The sequence below is a fragment of the Notothenia rossii genome, assembly GCF_949606895.1.
Source record: "Notothenia rossii genome assembly, chromosome: 5".
Lineage (NCBI taxonomy): Eukaryota > Metazoa > Chordata > Actinopteri > Perciformes > Nototheniidae > Notothenia > Notothenia rossii.
The window spans coordinates 83649219-83666448 of NC_136903.1; the positions used below are offsets into that span (position 1 = coordinate 83649219).

The 17230-nt window shown below is 40.8% G+C and overlaps 2 protein-coding genes across 2 annotated transcripts in view; both read left to right on the plus strand.

Annotated features, from left to right (window-relative positions):
• The window catches only part of dnah1 (dynein, axonemal, heavy chain 1), a 46947-nt gene extending 46312 nt beyond the window's left edge, over positions 1–635 (plus strand). The window contains 1 exon segment of the mRNA XM_079680587.1: positions 334–635. Within this exon segment, the coding sequence (XP_079536713.1) occupies positions 334–455 (122 nt within the window). The 3' untranslated portion in view covers positions 456–635.
• Positions 636–752: 117 nt separating this feature from the next.
• Positions 753–17230, plus strand: part of mapkapk3 (MAPK activated protein kinase 3) — an 18290-nt gene continuing 1812 nt past the window's right edge. The window contains 8 exon segments of the mRNA XM_079680588.1: positions 753–1600; positions 12300–12439; positions 16200–16264; positions 16489–16568; positions 16656–16736; positions 16738–16783; positions 16926–17001; positions 17133–17230. Of these exon segments, the coding sequence (XP_079536714.1) occupies positions 1349–1600; positions 12300–12439; positions 16200–16264; positions 16489–16568; positions 16656–16736; positions 16738–16783; positions 16926–17001; positions 17133–17230 (838 nt within the window). The 5' untranslated portion in view covers positions 753–1348.

Genomic DNA, 17230 nt, shown 5'->3' on the forward strand with positions numbered 1-17230 from the left:
ACATTTATTATTATAAGATTATATAATGCATGGGTAACAAGTTGGATCCTTTCTCTGTTTTTCAGAGTGTCTAGGTGTTGGGCAGCTCAAGCTAGTGTTTGTGTGTGTCTCCTTTTTGGTGGTTTTATTACTCACCCAAAATAGACTCCAGTTAGTGTCTTGTTTCACGAAGCGTCTGAAAGTGCTGCTCTGTATTTTCCACCCGCAGCACGTAGCCAACACCTTGTGCTGGCACTCCAGACGGCCCAGAAACACCTAAACTCAGTGCTGGGATGGAAAAACACTTCATGTAAATGTCCTTATGTCTGAAGCTCCTTTTGTGTGCTTTTGTAGGGACTCTGTCTACCACCGGTCATTCCACCAACTATGTGATGGCAGTGGAGGTGCCTACAGATCAGAGTCAGAGGCACTGGATCAAACGGGGAGTCGCCCTCATCTGTGCACTGGACTACTGAATACACACACTCTCTTTCATACACAAAAACACCAGTAAAAAACTGTATTGTTTCACGGCTCACCACAATTATAATTGCAGTTATGGTCGCCCAGATTCAAAACAGACACTTTGCACTTTGTCATTAAAATGAGCTCATTTAAACTCTCTGTCATAAACTGTTTTTCACAATGCCATTATATATATATATATATATATATATTGTTATATATTGTTATGTAATTTACTTTGAGTCACTTGGCTAAAAGGAATCCTGGACCATACATCCTCATAGGTACGTTTTGTTCTAAATCTCTCCTCCTTTACTCTCATTATAAGCCAACATGAGCAACATGACCCTGCTGGTCTCCACAGTGCTCACTGAACTGAATACACGTTGTGCTCCTTTAAGACTTCCACACTGGGCAGGTTGAGAAATATGACTTAACAGTAGGAGGGTGGTGCTTAAACAAACAGTGACAGTGGCTGGCCATGTGAACACAACTGGAGGACTCCAGATCAACGGGAAGCTGAGATCAGCAGAATATCTTCACCACTGCTCAAAGACTAAAGACTCGATTCTATTTCTATGACATTCAAATTATTTGAAAGATCTGGATTTCTCTGAAGAGACAGGCGAGACCGGTTAACAGCATAGTTTTTTTTAAAGAAAAAAAGGCGGGTATATCAGTTCAGAGAGAGAAACATAGTAGTTGTGTAGTTGAAACAAATTGGTTTTAAAGCTTTTTGGTAGATACAGTGGAGTTTGTGTGGGTCCATCCCTGGCCGCGGTGCAGGACAACAGGACGCTCCAGCGGCTCCAGGACTCCGCTCAGCCGTCATCGCATTTCTTTGGTAGATTACTCACGCTTTCCTCCCCGGAGCACCGCCGGTACAACAAGCCGGTGTCGGAACATGCTCCAAAATGGAAACGAAGAGGAGAAGCCAGTGGAAGCGCCAAAGGCTGAGCCAGAGCAGGACTCTCTCGCCTTTCCCCCCGACGCTGAGTCCACTCACTTCCCCATGCCCGTTCAGCCCAAAGTGGACATAAAGCGGCACGCGGTGACAGACGATTATAAAATCTCCACTCAGGTCCTGGGATTAGGAATCAATGGAAAAGTCCTTCAGTGTTTCAACAAGAAGACGGGAGAGAAGTGCGCATTGAAGGTACCGAGGTCACCTGACACTTGTTATAAACAGGGAGTAGAGGATAGACCCCACTCAGATCACTTTCAGCCCAGTTAGTACTTTAATTATAAAAGTTAAAGTTATGTAGCATAATTTAAAACCTATGAGCATTTTGTGTGTTTACCAAATCAGTATACTTGACATCAGTAGTGTAAAGTAATTAAGTAGGCTACATTTAATCAAGTACTGTAATGTATCAATTTGAGTAACATAAACACTTAAGCGTCTTTGAGCACCTGTAAAAGCGCTCACAAAATTAATCTATTATTATTATTTTTACTCCCACCACATCTTAGAGGTAAATATGGTACTCAACCCTAACCCTCCATTTAATTTATTTAATACATATAGTTACTAGTCATTAGGCAGGTTTGGATTAATGATATGAACTATATTAAACACATTAATACTGTAACTTTAGTTATACCTTCAGTCAATTCACAAGATACCCAGCAGTATATAAAGTAATAATTAATAGCTACTTCTTCCACCACTGCCTGTCATTAAACGTATCCTAAGACTTTAGGTATGTTTACTTACCCTGCTGAAAAGACCATCTAAGTTGACCAGCCAGTAGATAGCTGGTTTAGAGGGGTTTTGGACACTTTAGCTGGCCCAGGTGACCAGCATACATTGTTTAAACACTGGTATGATTATTTAAACCAGAGAACATCAATATATTACCAAGATTCATTGTGTCATGTATTCTGGTATCTACCAAAATAAAGACATTGTATAGTGTTCATAACAGTATTTTAATGTAATAAATAGCTAGTTCATATAATAAAATACACAGTAACAATAAACTAATTATACAAATAACAACCAACCTGCAAATCAACCTATACATCAAAATAAATATATGATCTAAAACAGGCGCAATATTTAAATGCTAACAAAAACAGTAACACTATGCATGATTAGAAAAAGGCAACAAAGAAAGTGTTTTTTGTTTTTCCTTGTTCATGTCCATAATGTTTCCCGTTGTGTAGCGTCCATCCTTTCCCAATCTGGCCTGCACTTCTGTCTGCTGAAGCAAACTGAAAATAAATGTACAGATATAAGTACACTGTAAAAAGAAAACTTGACATGTTACGTTAACATGTGGGCTGCTGTGGTTGCCAGAACTTGACCGGTAAACTATGGTAAAATACATTACAAATTACAGTTGGTTGGCATAGACGTTACAGTCAACAATTGCTTATGGTGAATTACAATGGCAAAAACAAATACAGCTAGTGTACACGGTGCAGCTGTATTATCTGGGAAATAGAATAATCGGATCAGGATTCGGTGTTGGCAGACAATCAATATCAAATGAATCGGATCATCATTAGCACTTGATCACCTGTGTCGACTTGCAGCCTAAATACAAAGATAACTCCACTCCTCTCCTACCACTCTTACCTCTAATAAGCCTTGGTAGAACTAGTGTCCGAGTCATAGGGTCCAGCACTGACTGAAGACATGTGGAACAGAGTCCCAGACAGGCATGGTTCCATGTACAGGAAACTGGAACTTTGAACAGGTGTTTTCATATTTTCTGCCTGGCTGGGCTGGCATGATCCTTTCTGCAGTGATGAATAAAGAAAACAGTATTCAAAACATTATTAATAATAGTAATGATGGTAACAACAATAATATTAGTATAACTATTTATATAGCACTCACACAATTGCAAAGTGATTCTCAAAACAAAAATAAAGAACAAAACAATATCAACAATAAAAAACAAATTATTATAGGAGTGTTAAGAGACAAATAAATTATAAACATTCTGAGAGGCCGACTACAAAAGGTAGACTCAATGGCTCTGACATCAATGAGCAGTCCCATTAGATGCTGTTGTGTAAAAAGAAATAGGATAGGTCCAGATGTATTCTATTTTGTGTTGGATGGTGGATGATGTGTTTTACAATTATAACAAAAAGATTATTGTAATTGAAATCAAAAAGATTGGAAATTATAGTTTTAATAAAATCTCTAGCAATATAGGGTTTATTCAACAGCAGTAAAGCATTAAGTTGCTAAATTAACATACACTGTACGGCCCGTCCACGCGGCGGCGTGCGTTGAAGCTTCAACGCTTCTTCCCATTCACTTTGAATGAGGTGACGTCACGCTTTGCCGAACTGCATTGTGGTTCCGTCGCTTCGCTTTTCTCGCTGCAAAAGTTGAGAAAAGTTCACATTTTGAAGCTTCGACGGAAGCGTCAGCCAATCAAATCATATCCCAGTACAAGCTCTAGCCAATCAAACCGCGTGCTTGTGTGTCCGGGGCGGGAGATTCATGTGATTGGTTGTTGGTCGAGTTTCAGACACGCCCACCGGCAAGCTTCAACGCACGCCGCCGTGTGGACGCTGCGTTAGTGCCAGTCAAAACCATGTTTTATACCGCTTTGTTTCAACCACTGCCGTCTCGCCGTTCCCCCGTGTCCCGCCCTCTCTGTCTGTCTGTGTCTGTTTCAGTTTCGCCAGTAAGACTGCTGGTAGACCAGCATAAATACCGGCTTCACCAGCATAGACCAGCTAAAACCAGCATAGCCCAGCATCCATTTTAAACTGGTCTATGCTGGTTTTTTCAGCAGGGTTTTTAACGTGCAAACTAGTCAGTCAGTTTGGATTAACATCCAGAGCGTTTAAAGTATTAACTTTTTTGTTATCAATCTGTTGTGATTTAGACCAAGAACTGACAGTACACGGATAAATTATTAGTGTTGTATTTTTATTCTACAAGTGTAAATGTTATTAGTGTCAGCTTGATACGGAAGCATTATTTGCTGTCATTATGTGGTTATGTGTTTAGGATCATAGAGTTGAAAAGGGGCTTTACTGTGTAGCAAGGATTTAAACACGTTGACCCTTAGTGAGGTCAGGTTTTACTATCACATGAACACTGGACTCAAACTTAAACTGAAGCTTGTCATCGTGACAAACAAAACATCTTTGAATAGTCTACCAGTGACAGTGCAGGACCTACTCTAATACTGCTTGTGTTTATATTTTGAATGACAGGTACACAAGGCTCTGCATATGTACCTGCTCATCATATGGGGTTGACATGTAGTGTACATGTAGGGTACTTGCTCTACATGTGGACAGGCTGAATGTGATATGTGGGATCTCAGCCTATCACTGGATCAGATGCAGGGTAAGGGCACACAGTCCCCCAGCCAGATGCCATGATATGTTTGGCTGCTTCACAGGGATTTTGACTTTGACACCATGGTCAGGAAGCATGTGGAAACTTGGGCATGCCTTCGTACACGGGTAGAGGCACACAAGCAGGGGTCGTCAGGCTGTCACCACTGGGGCACAGACTCCGACAGATTTATTGGCTTACAGTAATCCATCTGGATCTGAGCTGTCAAAGCAGGCAGCAGCAGCAGAGCGGCAGGCTGGGGGATGAGAAAGAGAAACAGAGGATGTGAAAACGAGTGAAGGAAATAGCCACAGTAAATGGGAACTCAAAACATTTATAAATGCCAAGAGGAATAGAGTACTTGATGTCATTTCCGTTGACCTGACACCTTAAAGGCGCCCTATTATGCTTTTGGTTTTTTTTCCTTTTCCTGTAGTGTGTTATATAGGTTTTGTAAATGGTCTGCAAAGGCTAACATCCCAAAGTTCAAGGTTCAAAGTTCTTTATTTGTCATACGTATAATTCAACTGAAAAACCAATAAAAAATTTTTTTTTATTAAAATAAATAAATAATCGTTTTATTTCGATTATGTTGTTTTCATAATCGTTGCAAGCCAAAATCGTAATTGAGATTAAAATACGATTAATTGAGCAGCCCTACTACAGAGTAGTTATGTTGATGAAAACCTTAGGTCACAGGCTTCTCCAACAGTGCGACACAAAACACAGATAAACGGAAAAATATAGTGCAAGTAATTATTAAAAAGTAAATATAAAAAGAAAAATTGTTTAGAAATAGTGAAATAAGAGTCTATATGCAAGCTATTGGAATGATATATTAGATAAATAGATAAATAATTACTAAGTAGCAGATGAATGTTATGGATGTTGTTTCAACAGTTCAGGTGTTTAACAGTCTTATTGCCTGCGGGATGAAGCTGACCCTGAGTAATCCAGACTGAACAGTTTGTGGCTGGGGTGATGGGGGTCTTTTATAATCCTGAGGGCTTTCTTCCTGAGCCGCTGGGAGTAAAGGTCTTCCATGGATGGCAGCTCCGTCCTGGTGATGTTCTGTGCAGTTTTCACCACCCTCTGTAAAGCCTTACGATTGAGGGCGGTGCAGCTGTTCACGTCAGAGGGAGTTTCTCTCCAACACACCCCCTTATTAAAATAACAAAAATTATTCCAAATGTAGATTATTTCACAAGTTTAAAGACTACTCCTACAGCTCCATGTCAGGCCGAGTGGTTCACAAATGAGAGCAGAGAGGATGAAAAAGTGTGCCAACATTTTGTATTTTTGCCACTTGCTAACTTTAATCTGATAGTTATTTATTTTTTACGTCAGATAATGCTGCATCGATAAGTTAACTAAACCATTTTTAATGCAAACACTTCCGAAAATGTTGTTTCCAAACTCTCAAATATGGAGATTACATGCATTTCTTTTAAATATCATATTTAACTGAATGTCTTTGGATTGTGGACGGATAAAACAAGACATTTAAAGCCATCAGAACTTTGAGAAACTGGGATGGAGATCTTTAATGATAAATGTATCATCACAAATAACTGTTAGTTGTTGGAGAGAGAGTTGAAGTAGAACATTTTGGTTGGCTATTACGAGAACGAGTGGGTTAATCTGTGAAAAGGCTTTTGTCCGCGGAGTCATATTGAATGAAACCTGGTGGCGGACAGACTTCAGCTCCCACCAGAGAAAGCTAACAGCATGTCAGGGGACCCCGGCTTAGAGAGAGCACCACACACCCACCAACACTCTGTGTGTCTGAAAACCTTTGGCTCTCTGAAGACTCTGTTAAAAGGTCTGAGAGACGACACTCATGATGCCAGTCACTCTTACTGTGTTGCTTGTGAATTGTACCGTACGGTAATAAGTGTCACATGATGGAGTTTTTATTGCCCTTTCCCCTTACTTTTTATCGCAAGGCAAATGGAAAGAACAAAGGAAATAATCAAGAGTGTTTGATGTGGAGGGGGGGGGGGGGGGGTGGGGAGAGAGAGTTGACCCGCTCAGTGGCTTTTTAATTAAGTGTGTCTCTGAGCGCTAAGCGTAATGGATGGTGCAGCTTTAATCCACTTTGCTGCAGCAGGGCTGGAGGGAAGCCATCTTCATCCTGTTATTGTAATTCACTTACAGTCACCAGGACTCTTCAAACTTGGAAAAGGACCTGCGAAAGTTCACGGCTGTCCTCTTGAACATCCTCCCCCCTCCCCTATTAAGCGTTAATACCATTGGAAGCACGTACAGTATTTGGCTGCTGATTGTTCCATTTCAGCCTGAAGTGCCTTCCAGCTTAGCGCACGGAAAGCTGTACGGAGACTACCTATCTTAGGCAAAATATTACCTTCAGCGCATTTGTGGGCACATCTGGGTTTCATCTGAGACATGAGCAGTTCTAAAGGGGGGGCCGACAGGGATCAGTGCCTCTGTAACACTGAGCTCATACCCCCTTGTGGCCACCGTCGAAAGAAGGCCCATGACGATGCATGTTGTGATAGTGTTGCAGCGAATACTGTGCTGTAACTTGGAACATTTTTTGGGAATGTGTTATTCTTTTGGGCGCTATGAGCTGTACTGAACTTATACTAATAGAAATGTTGAAATTTTTTCCCACACATTATATAACTGGCCCCAGCACGGCCCACCCGAGTCAAATTGGTCTTGAAACGCCACGGTTCTAGGACCTAAGCTGTCTCCTGGGTTTGTTCGGACAATCCATGAAAGAGAATTTCTGTGAAGAAAACTGCAGTTTAAATCTTGCACTGGCTCGCTCCAGGGTACTGATGCAGTTAAACAAGTTAATCAGTCTCAGAGGTTTATGTTTGTGAGTCTCCATTGACTTTCTTTAGCTGCTCACTGTGTTCAAGCTCTGTATCTGCGAGCATGGAAGAAGCCGGCCGCACAACTGAAGCCCCATGAGGTGGTTTTGATTGAATTCAAACGAGATCCTCTGTCATTGAAGATCTTTAAATCATTCAAAGATGTTGAGTTGGGGTCCGTCACTGCTGTCTGTTCAGCTTGCACAACACAGAGGGGCGTAAGATAAGGTAGCACTTTATATCTCGAGGGTTATTGATGAACGGCTGTTGCAATACAAAGGGCAATTTTACAAGCCTAAAATAACAATTAAGTGCAAATCCTAATTGCATACAAAAGCCAAAAAGAAAAAAAAGGTAAGCACATAATATATACATGTCAACAGGAAGGATCTTGATGGGTTGAAAGATGGATATGAATCTTAATACTCGGATGTTAAGTAAGTGCTTACATGCTTATCTTTTTATTGCATTGTGGGAACATTCACTGGGCATGTTACTCATAAAGTTGTGTTTACAGTACCCTTCAGTTTTCCTGTGATGTTAAGGAAAAGTCCAGTTGTGTATTTGGGGGGGTTGGGGCTTTAAAGTTTTTTAGAATTGTATTATAAACGTGCAAACAATGACCCATTATTATATAACTTCTTCCTTGTTTCTTAAAGTCTTTAGCCATGCGCAGGGGCGGCGCCAGGCGGTAGCTTGGAGTTGCTACAGCAACACCAACATTTGGCCTAGCAACTGCTAAGCATCCCCAAGAAATGTATGTTTTTGTAACAGTCGCGGTACTGTGTGTGTGTGTGGGGAGTGTTGCAGTAGAAAATTCAACTGTAGCGCCCAGTACCTTAATGGGAAACCCTACATGTTTGAGCAACCTCTATGAAACTTCAAGCAACCCCACAGCACCCCCAAAAGAAAACCACTGGCGCCGCCCATGGCCATGCGAGCTCTGTGGATGCAGGAATGGCATTGTTGGTCACTCCAGACCCCCAATATCTCAACAACGTCAGGACTTATTACCATGAAATTTAGCGCAGACATTCAAGATGCCCGGAGAATGAATCAAAGTCATTATGAAAGCCTGACCAAGCAGCAACATGTTTGATATTCATGTTCTCAGGATGAAGTGTAATAAGTGGTGATCCCTCTCTGTGAATTTACGTCAGTTTAAAGGGGCCCTATTATGCTTTTTGGGGATTTGGGTTTTATAAACTGCTTTTCGTTATAGTTCATGACCTTTCAACAACATCACAACTGTAACTACTAAATGTTGCTATTACAAGAAGACATCAGTACTAAGTAGACCACAGAATTTAAAATAGACTTAGAGTTACAAATAGACTTGCATTTGAAATAGCAGTGAGCTAAACTAATCTCAGTTTGAAATCTTAAATTGGTCTACATGTTAGAAAAGCAGCTATGATGGATTTGTGTAAACAGCCATCATGAGGAAAAGTATATCAACTCTCAATGATGAACTGTATAACACTTCCTAGACCGTTATGAGCAGCGCTTTATTGGTAGACGTTGTAAAGATAATCCACCTTTTTATCAAGACATACAGTGTGGCGCTCTGAGAGAGTAATATTTAATAGACTGTCAACATGGTGGAGCCATATGAGTGTGTGTGTGTGTGTGTGTGTGTGTGTGTGTGTGTGTGTGTGTGTGTGTGTGTGTGTGTGTGTGTGTGTGTGTGTGTGTGTGTGTGTGTGTGTGGGTGTGGGTGTGGGTGTGTGTGTGGGTGTGTGTGGTTTCAGGTGAAACGTAGTTTACTATTTAAGAGGTCATGGCGTGGGTCTAAGTGTGTGTTATGGAAAGAGACCTGCTTGGTTATGGAGTGTGAGGATGTGGTCGATTGGTTTGTAGCAGGTTGTGTTTAAGTCATTGTGATATTGCCTAACATAAAAAATAGTCCATCAGAAGATTAATTATCTCATTCTTCTCATCATCTCTCGATCTCCCATATTGTTTTATATGTGTGTTTAATCCATCACAGTCCTCTTTTATTGTATTATTTTATAACCGCAGGAAATCAAGAAAATCAGCCGTCAAGCCGCATGCTCTGATTAAGGTCATAAAGCTATATAAATGACACAGCAGAAACAAACCTGCCCACGGCTTTGCTTCCCACATAATGGTAGATCAAACTAGTGTCACCGGAAACCCTCAACTTCTACTTTCAAAACCCGGCTGCTCCGAAACACTCGGCCCTCACTTCCTCTTTGGCGTTGGCGAGCGAAAACACACACAGTCTGAGCTGAATGTCATTTATTTTACACCCTATTGGATTAAAATGGTATAATAATCTTTAAAAGATGTGAGAAAACCATCACCAGTTAGACAATCACGTGTGTGTGTGTGTGTGTGTGTGTGTGTGTGTGTGTGTGTGTGTGTGTGTGTGTGTGTGTGTGTGTGTGTGTGTGTGTGTGTGTGTGTGTGTGTGTGTGTGTGTGTGTGTGTGTGTGTGTGTGTGTGTGTGTGTGTGTGTGTGTGTGTGTGTGTGTGTGTGTGTGTGTGTGTGTGTGTGTGTGTGTGTGTGTGTGTGTCATATGTCAGTGAGTCAGTCCCTCTGTGTGCTATGTACTCCCGGCCCAGCCCTGGTGAGCAGCAGGAGATCGCTCCATCTCTGTCACATCCAAAAATACTCCGTGACTGAAGACGTGTGCTATGTCAAGATCCGCCACCTGCTGTGTGTGTGTGTGTGTGTGTGTGTGTGTGTGTGTGTGTGTGTGTGTGTGTGTGTGTGTGTGTGTGTGTGTGTGTGTGTGTGTGTGTGTGTGTGTGTGTGTGTGTGTGTGTGTGTGTGTGTGTGTCTGTGTGTGTGTCTGTGTGTGTGTGTGTGTGCGTGTGCGTGTGCGTGTGTGTGTATGTGTGTGTGTGCATCTGCTTTTTCAAACACACATCCTGTCACATCGTGTCCAGGTGGCCTGACGGTATAGGTTTGTCCTCGCCTTTCATGTGGTGGAACACTCAGGAGTCAATTGCAAATAATGATTTAAGTATTATAAGCTTCTTTATAGAGCTTACTGGATCAACGGTATTGATACTTTTTAACCGACTAAAACAAGACCACATTAGTATAGAACTCTGAGAAGAGGAAAATGGTTCGCCAAGTTTTAAACTTATTTTTATAAAGAACATTTTAAATATGAAAAATCTTGTGATCGTTTTTGACTAAATAAGTAAAATAACTGCCACAATGCTGTAGACTTGAGAGATTTGAGATGCTGTAACAGTCGATATGGTTAATTGTATCATTGGTTCATTATTAAGTATTCTTTCTGATATCTTCAAATCCTCACTAAAAATGCACCGGTTCACCCTGGCCTTCAGACCCTAGTCCTTTCCTGGTCCCCTGGCTTCCTTTATTTTATTTTATTTTTTGCTTGTTTTGTTCGCTCCTCATTGTCTGTTTTGTTTTGTCTGTCCACCATATACACTGACCTTGGGTCTGTGAAAGGCGCTTTATAAATTCCATTTATTATTATTATTATTATTATTGATATCAACATTAGTGCTTGAATATTTATAAATGTCATTATCCATTGATCTAACAACATTTAATCGATTATTCCACTAATTGTTTATTAATACATGTATTTTTTTTAAAACAGAGCGATTACCTTTGTGTTATTAACCCTCCTGTTGTCTTCGGGTCAAATCTGACCGATTTACTACTTTCATAAATCCTAACTTTTTTGTTTGACATTCGATTGCATTAAGGCTTTATGATATCCTTCACAGTAGACATTTGAACACATTAAATTGCCGATCCCCACTTTCATTGAATTTTGGATGATTTAGTCAACTTTGTAACACCCATGGTGTTCCCGGTCAAAAATGAATGCCATGAAGAAAAGAAATTAGTAACCATCCGGATCAGATAAAACACACACACACACACACACACACACACACACACACACACACACACACACACACACACACACACACACACACACACATACTCTAAATGTGTCCCCCCCCCTTATGTGCCCATAGCCCCCATGTGAATCACACCTGGCACACACACACACACAGAGCAATTTGATACATTTCCGGCTCTTATGTTCCCATCCCCCACATGGATCACACCTGGCACACGCAACACATGTTCAGTGTCTGTTCTTTGTATATTTACTGTAGTTTCTAATGTATACCAGTAGTCTGTTACAATATTTACAGTTTGAAAGGGTGTTAAATGAAATTTGGTGATGATTAATGGTTTTTGTGTTAATGTAATAGCAGTTAAAACAGGACCGGTCAAATTTGACCGCGAACACCGAAGTAATGGGGGGGGGGGACGAAGACAATAGAACGGTTAATAAACAAATAGATGCCGCGAATCCTCACGACTGACAATCTGAAATCAGGCAATGTTTGGAATTTCGGCTTCAATTAATGAATTATAATACATTTTCTGTTGATATAACAATTGATGCTTAAAGTCATACGTTTCTATTACGACGTAAGACCAAAAGCTTAATTTTTGGATATAAATAAACTTAAATAACTTTAAATTGATCATGAACTTGGATAACACTACCGATAGCATGATGATATAAACGCGATGTGGTTCCACTCAAAGATGGAAAACTACTAAACGAAACTAAATTAGAAATAGAAACCAACGTATTGAGCTCATCAGTCCCGTCATATTGTAAAATTAAATTTCAATTGTATTCCTTATCTCTCTGTCCCAGATCCTGTATGACAGCCCCAAAGCCAGACGAGAGGTGGAGCTCCACTGGAGGGTGTCCGGAGGGCCGTACATCGTCCGTATCCTCAGCCTGTATGAGAACATGCATCATGGGAAGAAGTGTCTGCTCATCATCATGGAGTGGTAGGGGTCACATCCACACACACGATTACACATCCTTACTTAAGTGGATCCTTTCAAACACTGGGAATGTCCTTCTAATGTCTGTTCCTAAAAACATATTGGCATGAAGCTTGTGTTTCTTATGTTTTAAAGTGGACATTAAGTAGTTAAATGATCTGCATTGCACAGTGAGGACTCCTGCTATTTGATATCAGGCTCAAAACTGGTAAAAGACCTTACAGTGACTACAATTTCCCATAAGGCACAGCTCTTTGTCACTTCTTAATCTTAATAAGGGTGATGTGGGTTTATTTACAAAAAACAAATGTGGATAAAAGCATGAGAAGTTCTGCTCCGATTCCACAGTTTTCCACTTAAATATTTGTATTTGCTTTTACATAAATAAATACAGATGCCAAATATTTATTTCAAGGAGATACTGCCATCTCCATAATTCACCACAGTTTTCATGATGTTTGAATCAAACAGGTATCATGATATACATTCAAAGCTAAAGCTGTTGCGTTAGTGTCAACATTTGTACGTCTCTCAGCTAAATAAATGGCATTTTAAAGTCATTAACTAAAGCAGGGGTTTGCAACCTTTTTGACCAAAAGAGACATTTTGCCCCCTTTTCCAACTATTGGTTTTGTCTGGAGCCGCAAAACATATTTGATAGCTTATAAAGTTGTATTCATTGTTATATCACAGACAAAAATAGTTTTTTTGCATTTATTATTTATTACATTATGAAACTGTTTACCTCTAATAAGAAACAAAGAACTCCTATAAGGAGAATTAAAAAAAATACACAGGCCTACTTTAAAATGAATCAACACAGCACTGGGGGAGTCCTCTGCACATTTCAAGGGAAAAAATACAATTAAATGAGTTAACTGATTGAATTATGACTGAAGATCGTCAGCTGTCTTCCTCTTCCGTTTTTTTCCACGATACTTAAAGGCTGCAGCACCTTTGACAACTTCTCTCCACATATCAAACATCCCGGTAAGCCAGCCTCGTTTGCTGTGAAAGCAGATAACTCTAACCACGTAGAATTAAACCCTCTGTGTTCCTCCGATACTTTTCTTTTCTTTGATGTATCCATAGTTCGCTCATCGAGCCGGGGGTCAGGTTATTCGCCTGCAAGAAAAGGCACTGGTGCGGGACCGTAGCAGGATGTGACGCATATGTTGCTTGACCTAATTAAAACCGTTTTGTTTATGTGTCACAGTATCACCGCAAAATACAAGATACGAAGCATTTTCAACCGTGCAACAAAATATAAATAGTCCTACAAATACATTTATTTTATTTCCTTCTTATTTATGTCTAAACTCAAGGGAGCCAGAGCAGAGGGCTTACTGTATCGAGGCGCGGGTTGCCGACGCCTGAACTAAAGCAATATCCTAAAAATGACGTATATGAATGGATCTATCGTGCCCGTATGTTTTCACACAAAATAGAGCCTCAAGCTAGTAAACGTTGTGCCACTGAGGAAATGCTAAAGGTCATTTAACCTGACACTCAGACAAGACAAAGTGAATACATTGGTGTGTGTGTGTATGTGTGTGTGTGTGTGTGTGTGTGTGTGTGTGTGTGTGTGTGTGTGTGTGTGTGTGTGTGTGTGTGTGTGTGTGTGTGTGTGTGTGTGTGTGTGTGTGTGTGTGTGTGTGTGTGTGTGTGTGTGTGTGTGTGTGTGTGTGTGTGTGTGTGTGTGTGTGTGTGTGTGTGTGTGTGTGTGTGAGAGAGCTTTGACGAGTATACAACTTGTTGAACTTTGCTCCTTTTATTGCTTTCGTTTTGTGAATGGAAAAAAACCTCTTAATTATTCAGAGGAAGACACAGCAGGGGCGGACAGCCGAGAAATGACACTGTCCTTTATTTAAGGGGAATTTACTGGTTCTCATCATCATGTTTATTTACAGAGCCACTGTTTGTGTTGTACTGTATGTAGTGACCTTGTGTGGGGGTGTGCGTTTATGTGTGACTTTTCCTGTGTGAGCCCGGGTCAGAGTAGGATTGCAGTGTAGTGTCACAAACAAACACACACACAGAAACACACACACACACACACACACACACACATTTTTTTCTCAGTTATCTGTTCATCTGAACCACAAAAAGTACGCTTTTACTTCACACTCACTCACTCTCACGCAACCATGACTCTCACCCAACCATGATGGAAACAAACACTTTTTCTGAGGAGGAGGAAGAGGAGGAGGAGGAGGAGGAGGAGGAGGAGGAGGAGGAGGGAGAGTTTTTATTGATGGTCGTTTGATCTGAGTTTCCTTTGAATTATGTTTTCATCAACAAGTCTTCTAAAACGGATATATATATTTATATATGTATATACTGTATATATATTTGTCCGAACTTATAAATAATTAGATTATAGGTCTTATCAATCATCAGCTAGAGTATATAGTATTTTGTCAAATTAATTATCTTCTTGATAAACCATTAAGAGACAAATATTAGTACTGTCACTGTTAAACAATGCCAGCGCTGTTTCCTTTCACATACTGTAAACCCTGTAGGTTCTTTTCAGAAAGAAGACTTTGGTGACTTTTCCCTCCTTCCTCCTTTTGATCCGGGTTTCTTCTGCTCTGAACATTCTTTAGAAACTCTATGTCACTTGTCGTTTGTCTTTGAAAGGAACTGAGAGCTTCAGGTGAAAGTGTCAGACTTCCACTGAAGTCCAACTCAGTGTAAACCTGTACACACATGTTTTTATCTAACTTATTATAGTAATGATTTATTGTTCTTACTGAACTTTCCATGTTCTCATGGAAACAGCAGGTCAATGCTATGGCTATGTCAGCTGATTTCTTTGTACAACCACCTTCAGTGTACTTTTCAAGAGACAAGAGACACAAAATACAATCCTGGAAAGGAGCATAATAAGGCCCCTTTAATTCCTTAACTCCATCACTGATTCCTTTCTGATTCAAATGTGGGATACACTCAACATATATGGATTTCTTATATGTATGTACAAAGTGGTTAAATAATATATTGGTAACGCTGATCTGTTCCATGTTCACAACGTTTTTTTTAATTCTCAATAAATGTAAAATGAAAATGTAAAAGTATTCTATATGTAATTTCAGGAAACATGATGTTATAGATTGTCATATGTACATTTTGTAAATGTTCTGTGTGTGTGTGTGTGTGTGTGTGTGTGTGTGTGTGTGTGTGTGTGTGTGTGTGTGTGTGTGTGTGTGTGTGTGTGTGTGTGTGTGTGTGTGTGTGTGTGTGTGTGTGTGTGTGTGTGTGTGTGTCTGTGTCTGTGTCTGTGTCTGTGTGTCTGTGTCTGTGTCTGTGTCTGTGTGTCTGTGTCTGTGTCTGTGTCTGTGTCTGTGTCTGTGTGTCTGTGTCTGTGTCTGTGTGTCTGTGTCTGTGTCTGTGTCTGTGTCTGTCTGTCTGTCTGTCTGTCTGTCTGTCTGTCTGTCTGTCTGTCTGTCTGTGTCTGTGTGTGTGTGTGTGTGTGTGTGTGTGTGTGTGTGTGTGTGTGTGTGTGTGTGTGTGTGTGTGTGTGTGTGTGTGTGTGTGTGTGTCTGTGTCTGTGTCTGTGTGTCTGTGTCTGTGTCTGTGTCTGTCTGTCTGTCTGTCTGTCTGTCTGTCTGTCTGTCTGTCTGTCTGTCTGTGTCTGTGTGTGTGTGTGTGTGTGTGTGTGTGTGTGTGTGTGTGTGTGTGTGTGTGTGTGTGTGTGTGTGTGTGTGTGTGTGTGTGTGTGTGTGTGTGTGTGTGTGTGTGTGTGTGTGTGTGTGTCCAGTATGGAGGGAGGAGAGCTGTTCAACAGAATCCAGGCCAGAGGAGACCAGGCCTTCACTGAGAAAGGTGAGGACTGATTAACTCTGTGTCACAGGAAGTGAGAGAGGAAAAACCATCACGATTTTCCAGAAAGAGCGATATAAGTCTTGGAAAACATGACACAGGGAAGTACAGAATAGGAAACTGTCTTGAGAAATGTTCGTTCCCTAAATGATCTGTTTTATCCATTGTAAGAGACTGTTGATGCTTCTGGTTTGAGAGTGTGTGTGTGTTGTCTTTTTTTCTCCCAGAGGCTTCTGAGATTATGAGGGACATCGGCACGGCCATTGAATATCTTCACAGCATTGAGATCGCACACAGAGACATCAAGGTGCGGAAACATCAAAGCTTGAAGATCCGTGTAGGGTGTTTAAAGGCCATTGTGTCATATCTTGTTGTGTTCCTTCCTCCTATCAAGCCGGAGAACCTGCTGTACACCAATAAAAATAAAAAGGGGATCCTCAAGTTAACAGACTTTGGATTTGCTAAGGAGACGACGCTACAACAACCCCCTACAGACCCCCTGCTACACGCCCTACTATGTGGGTAAGTAGCTTTATGCGCCTATTTTCTAAAGAAAGGCTTGAAACAGTATCATTTGGAGTATAAACGGGTTGAATATAGTGTTTTAGCAGCTTTTATCATTTCTAACTTGCTTCCTATTCTGTGTGTTGTCATTCATGATAAGCTCCTGAGGTTTTGGGTCCGGAGAAATATGACAAGTCATGTGACATGTGGTCTCTGGGCGTCATCATGTACATCCTGTGAGTACTGGCTGTGGGTTGGGTGGAAGATAGGGTGGATGTGATTAAAAAATAAAATGATATGATGCAATAAGTTGATACTGAAATAAGTGCATGTGAATGTTTTTGAAAGGTCTCTTTTGTCTCTGTAGGTTGTGTGGCTTCCCTCCATTTTACTCCAACACAGGCCAGGCCATCTCTCCAGGGATGAAGAAGAGGATCAGGATGGGGCAGTACGAGTTCCCCAACC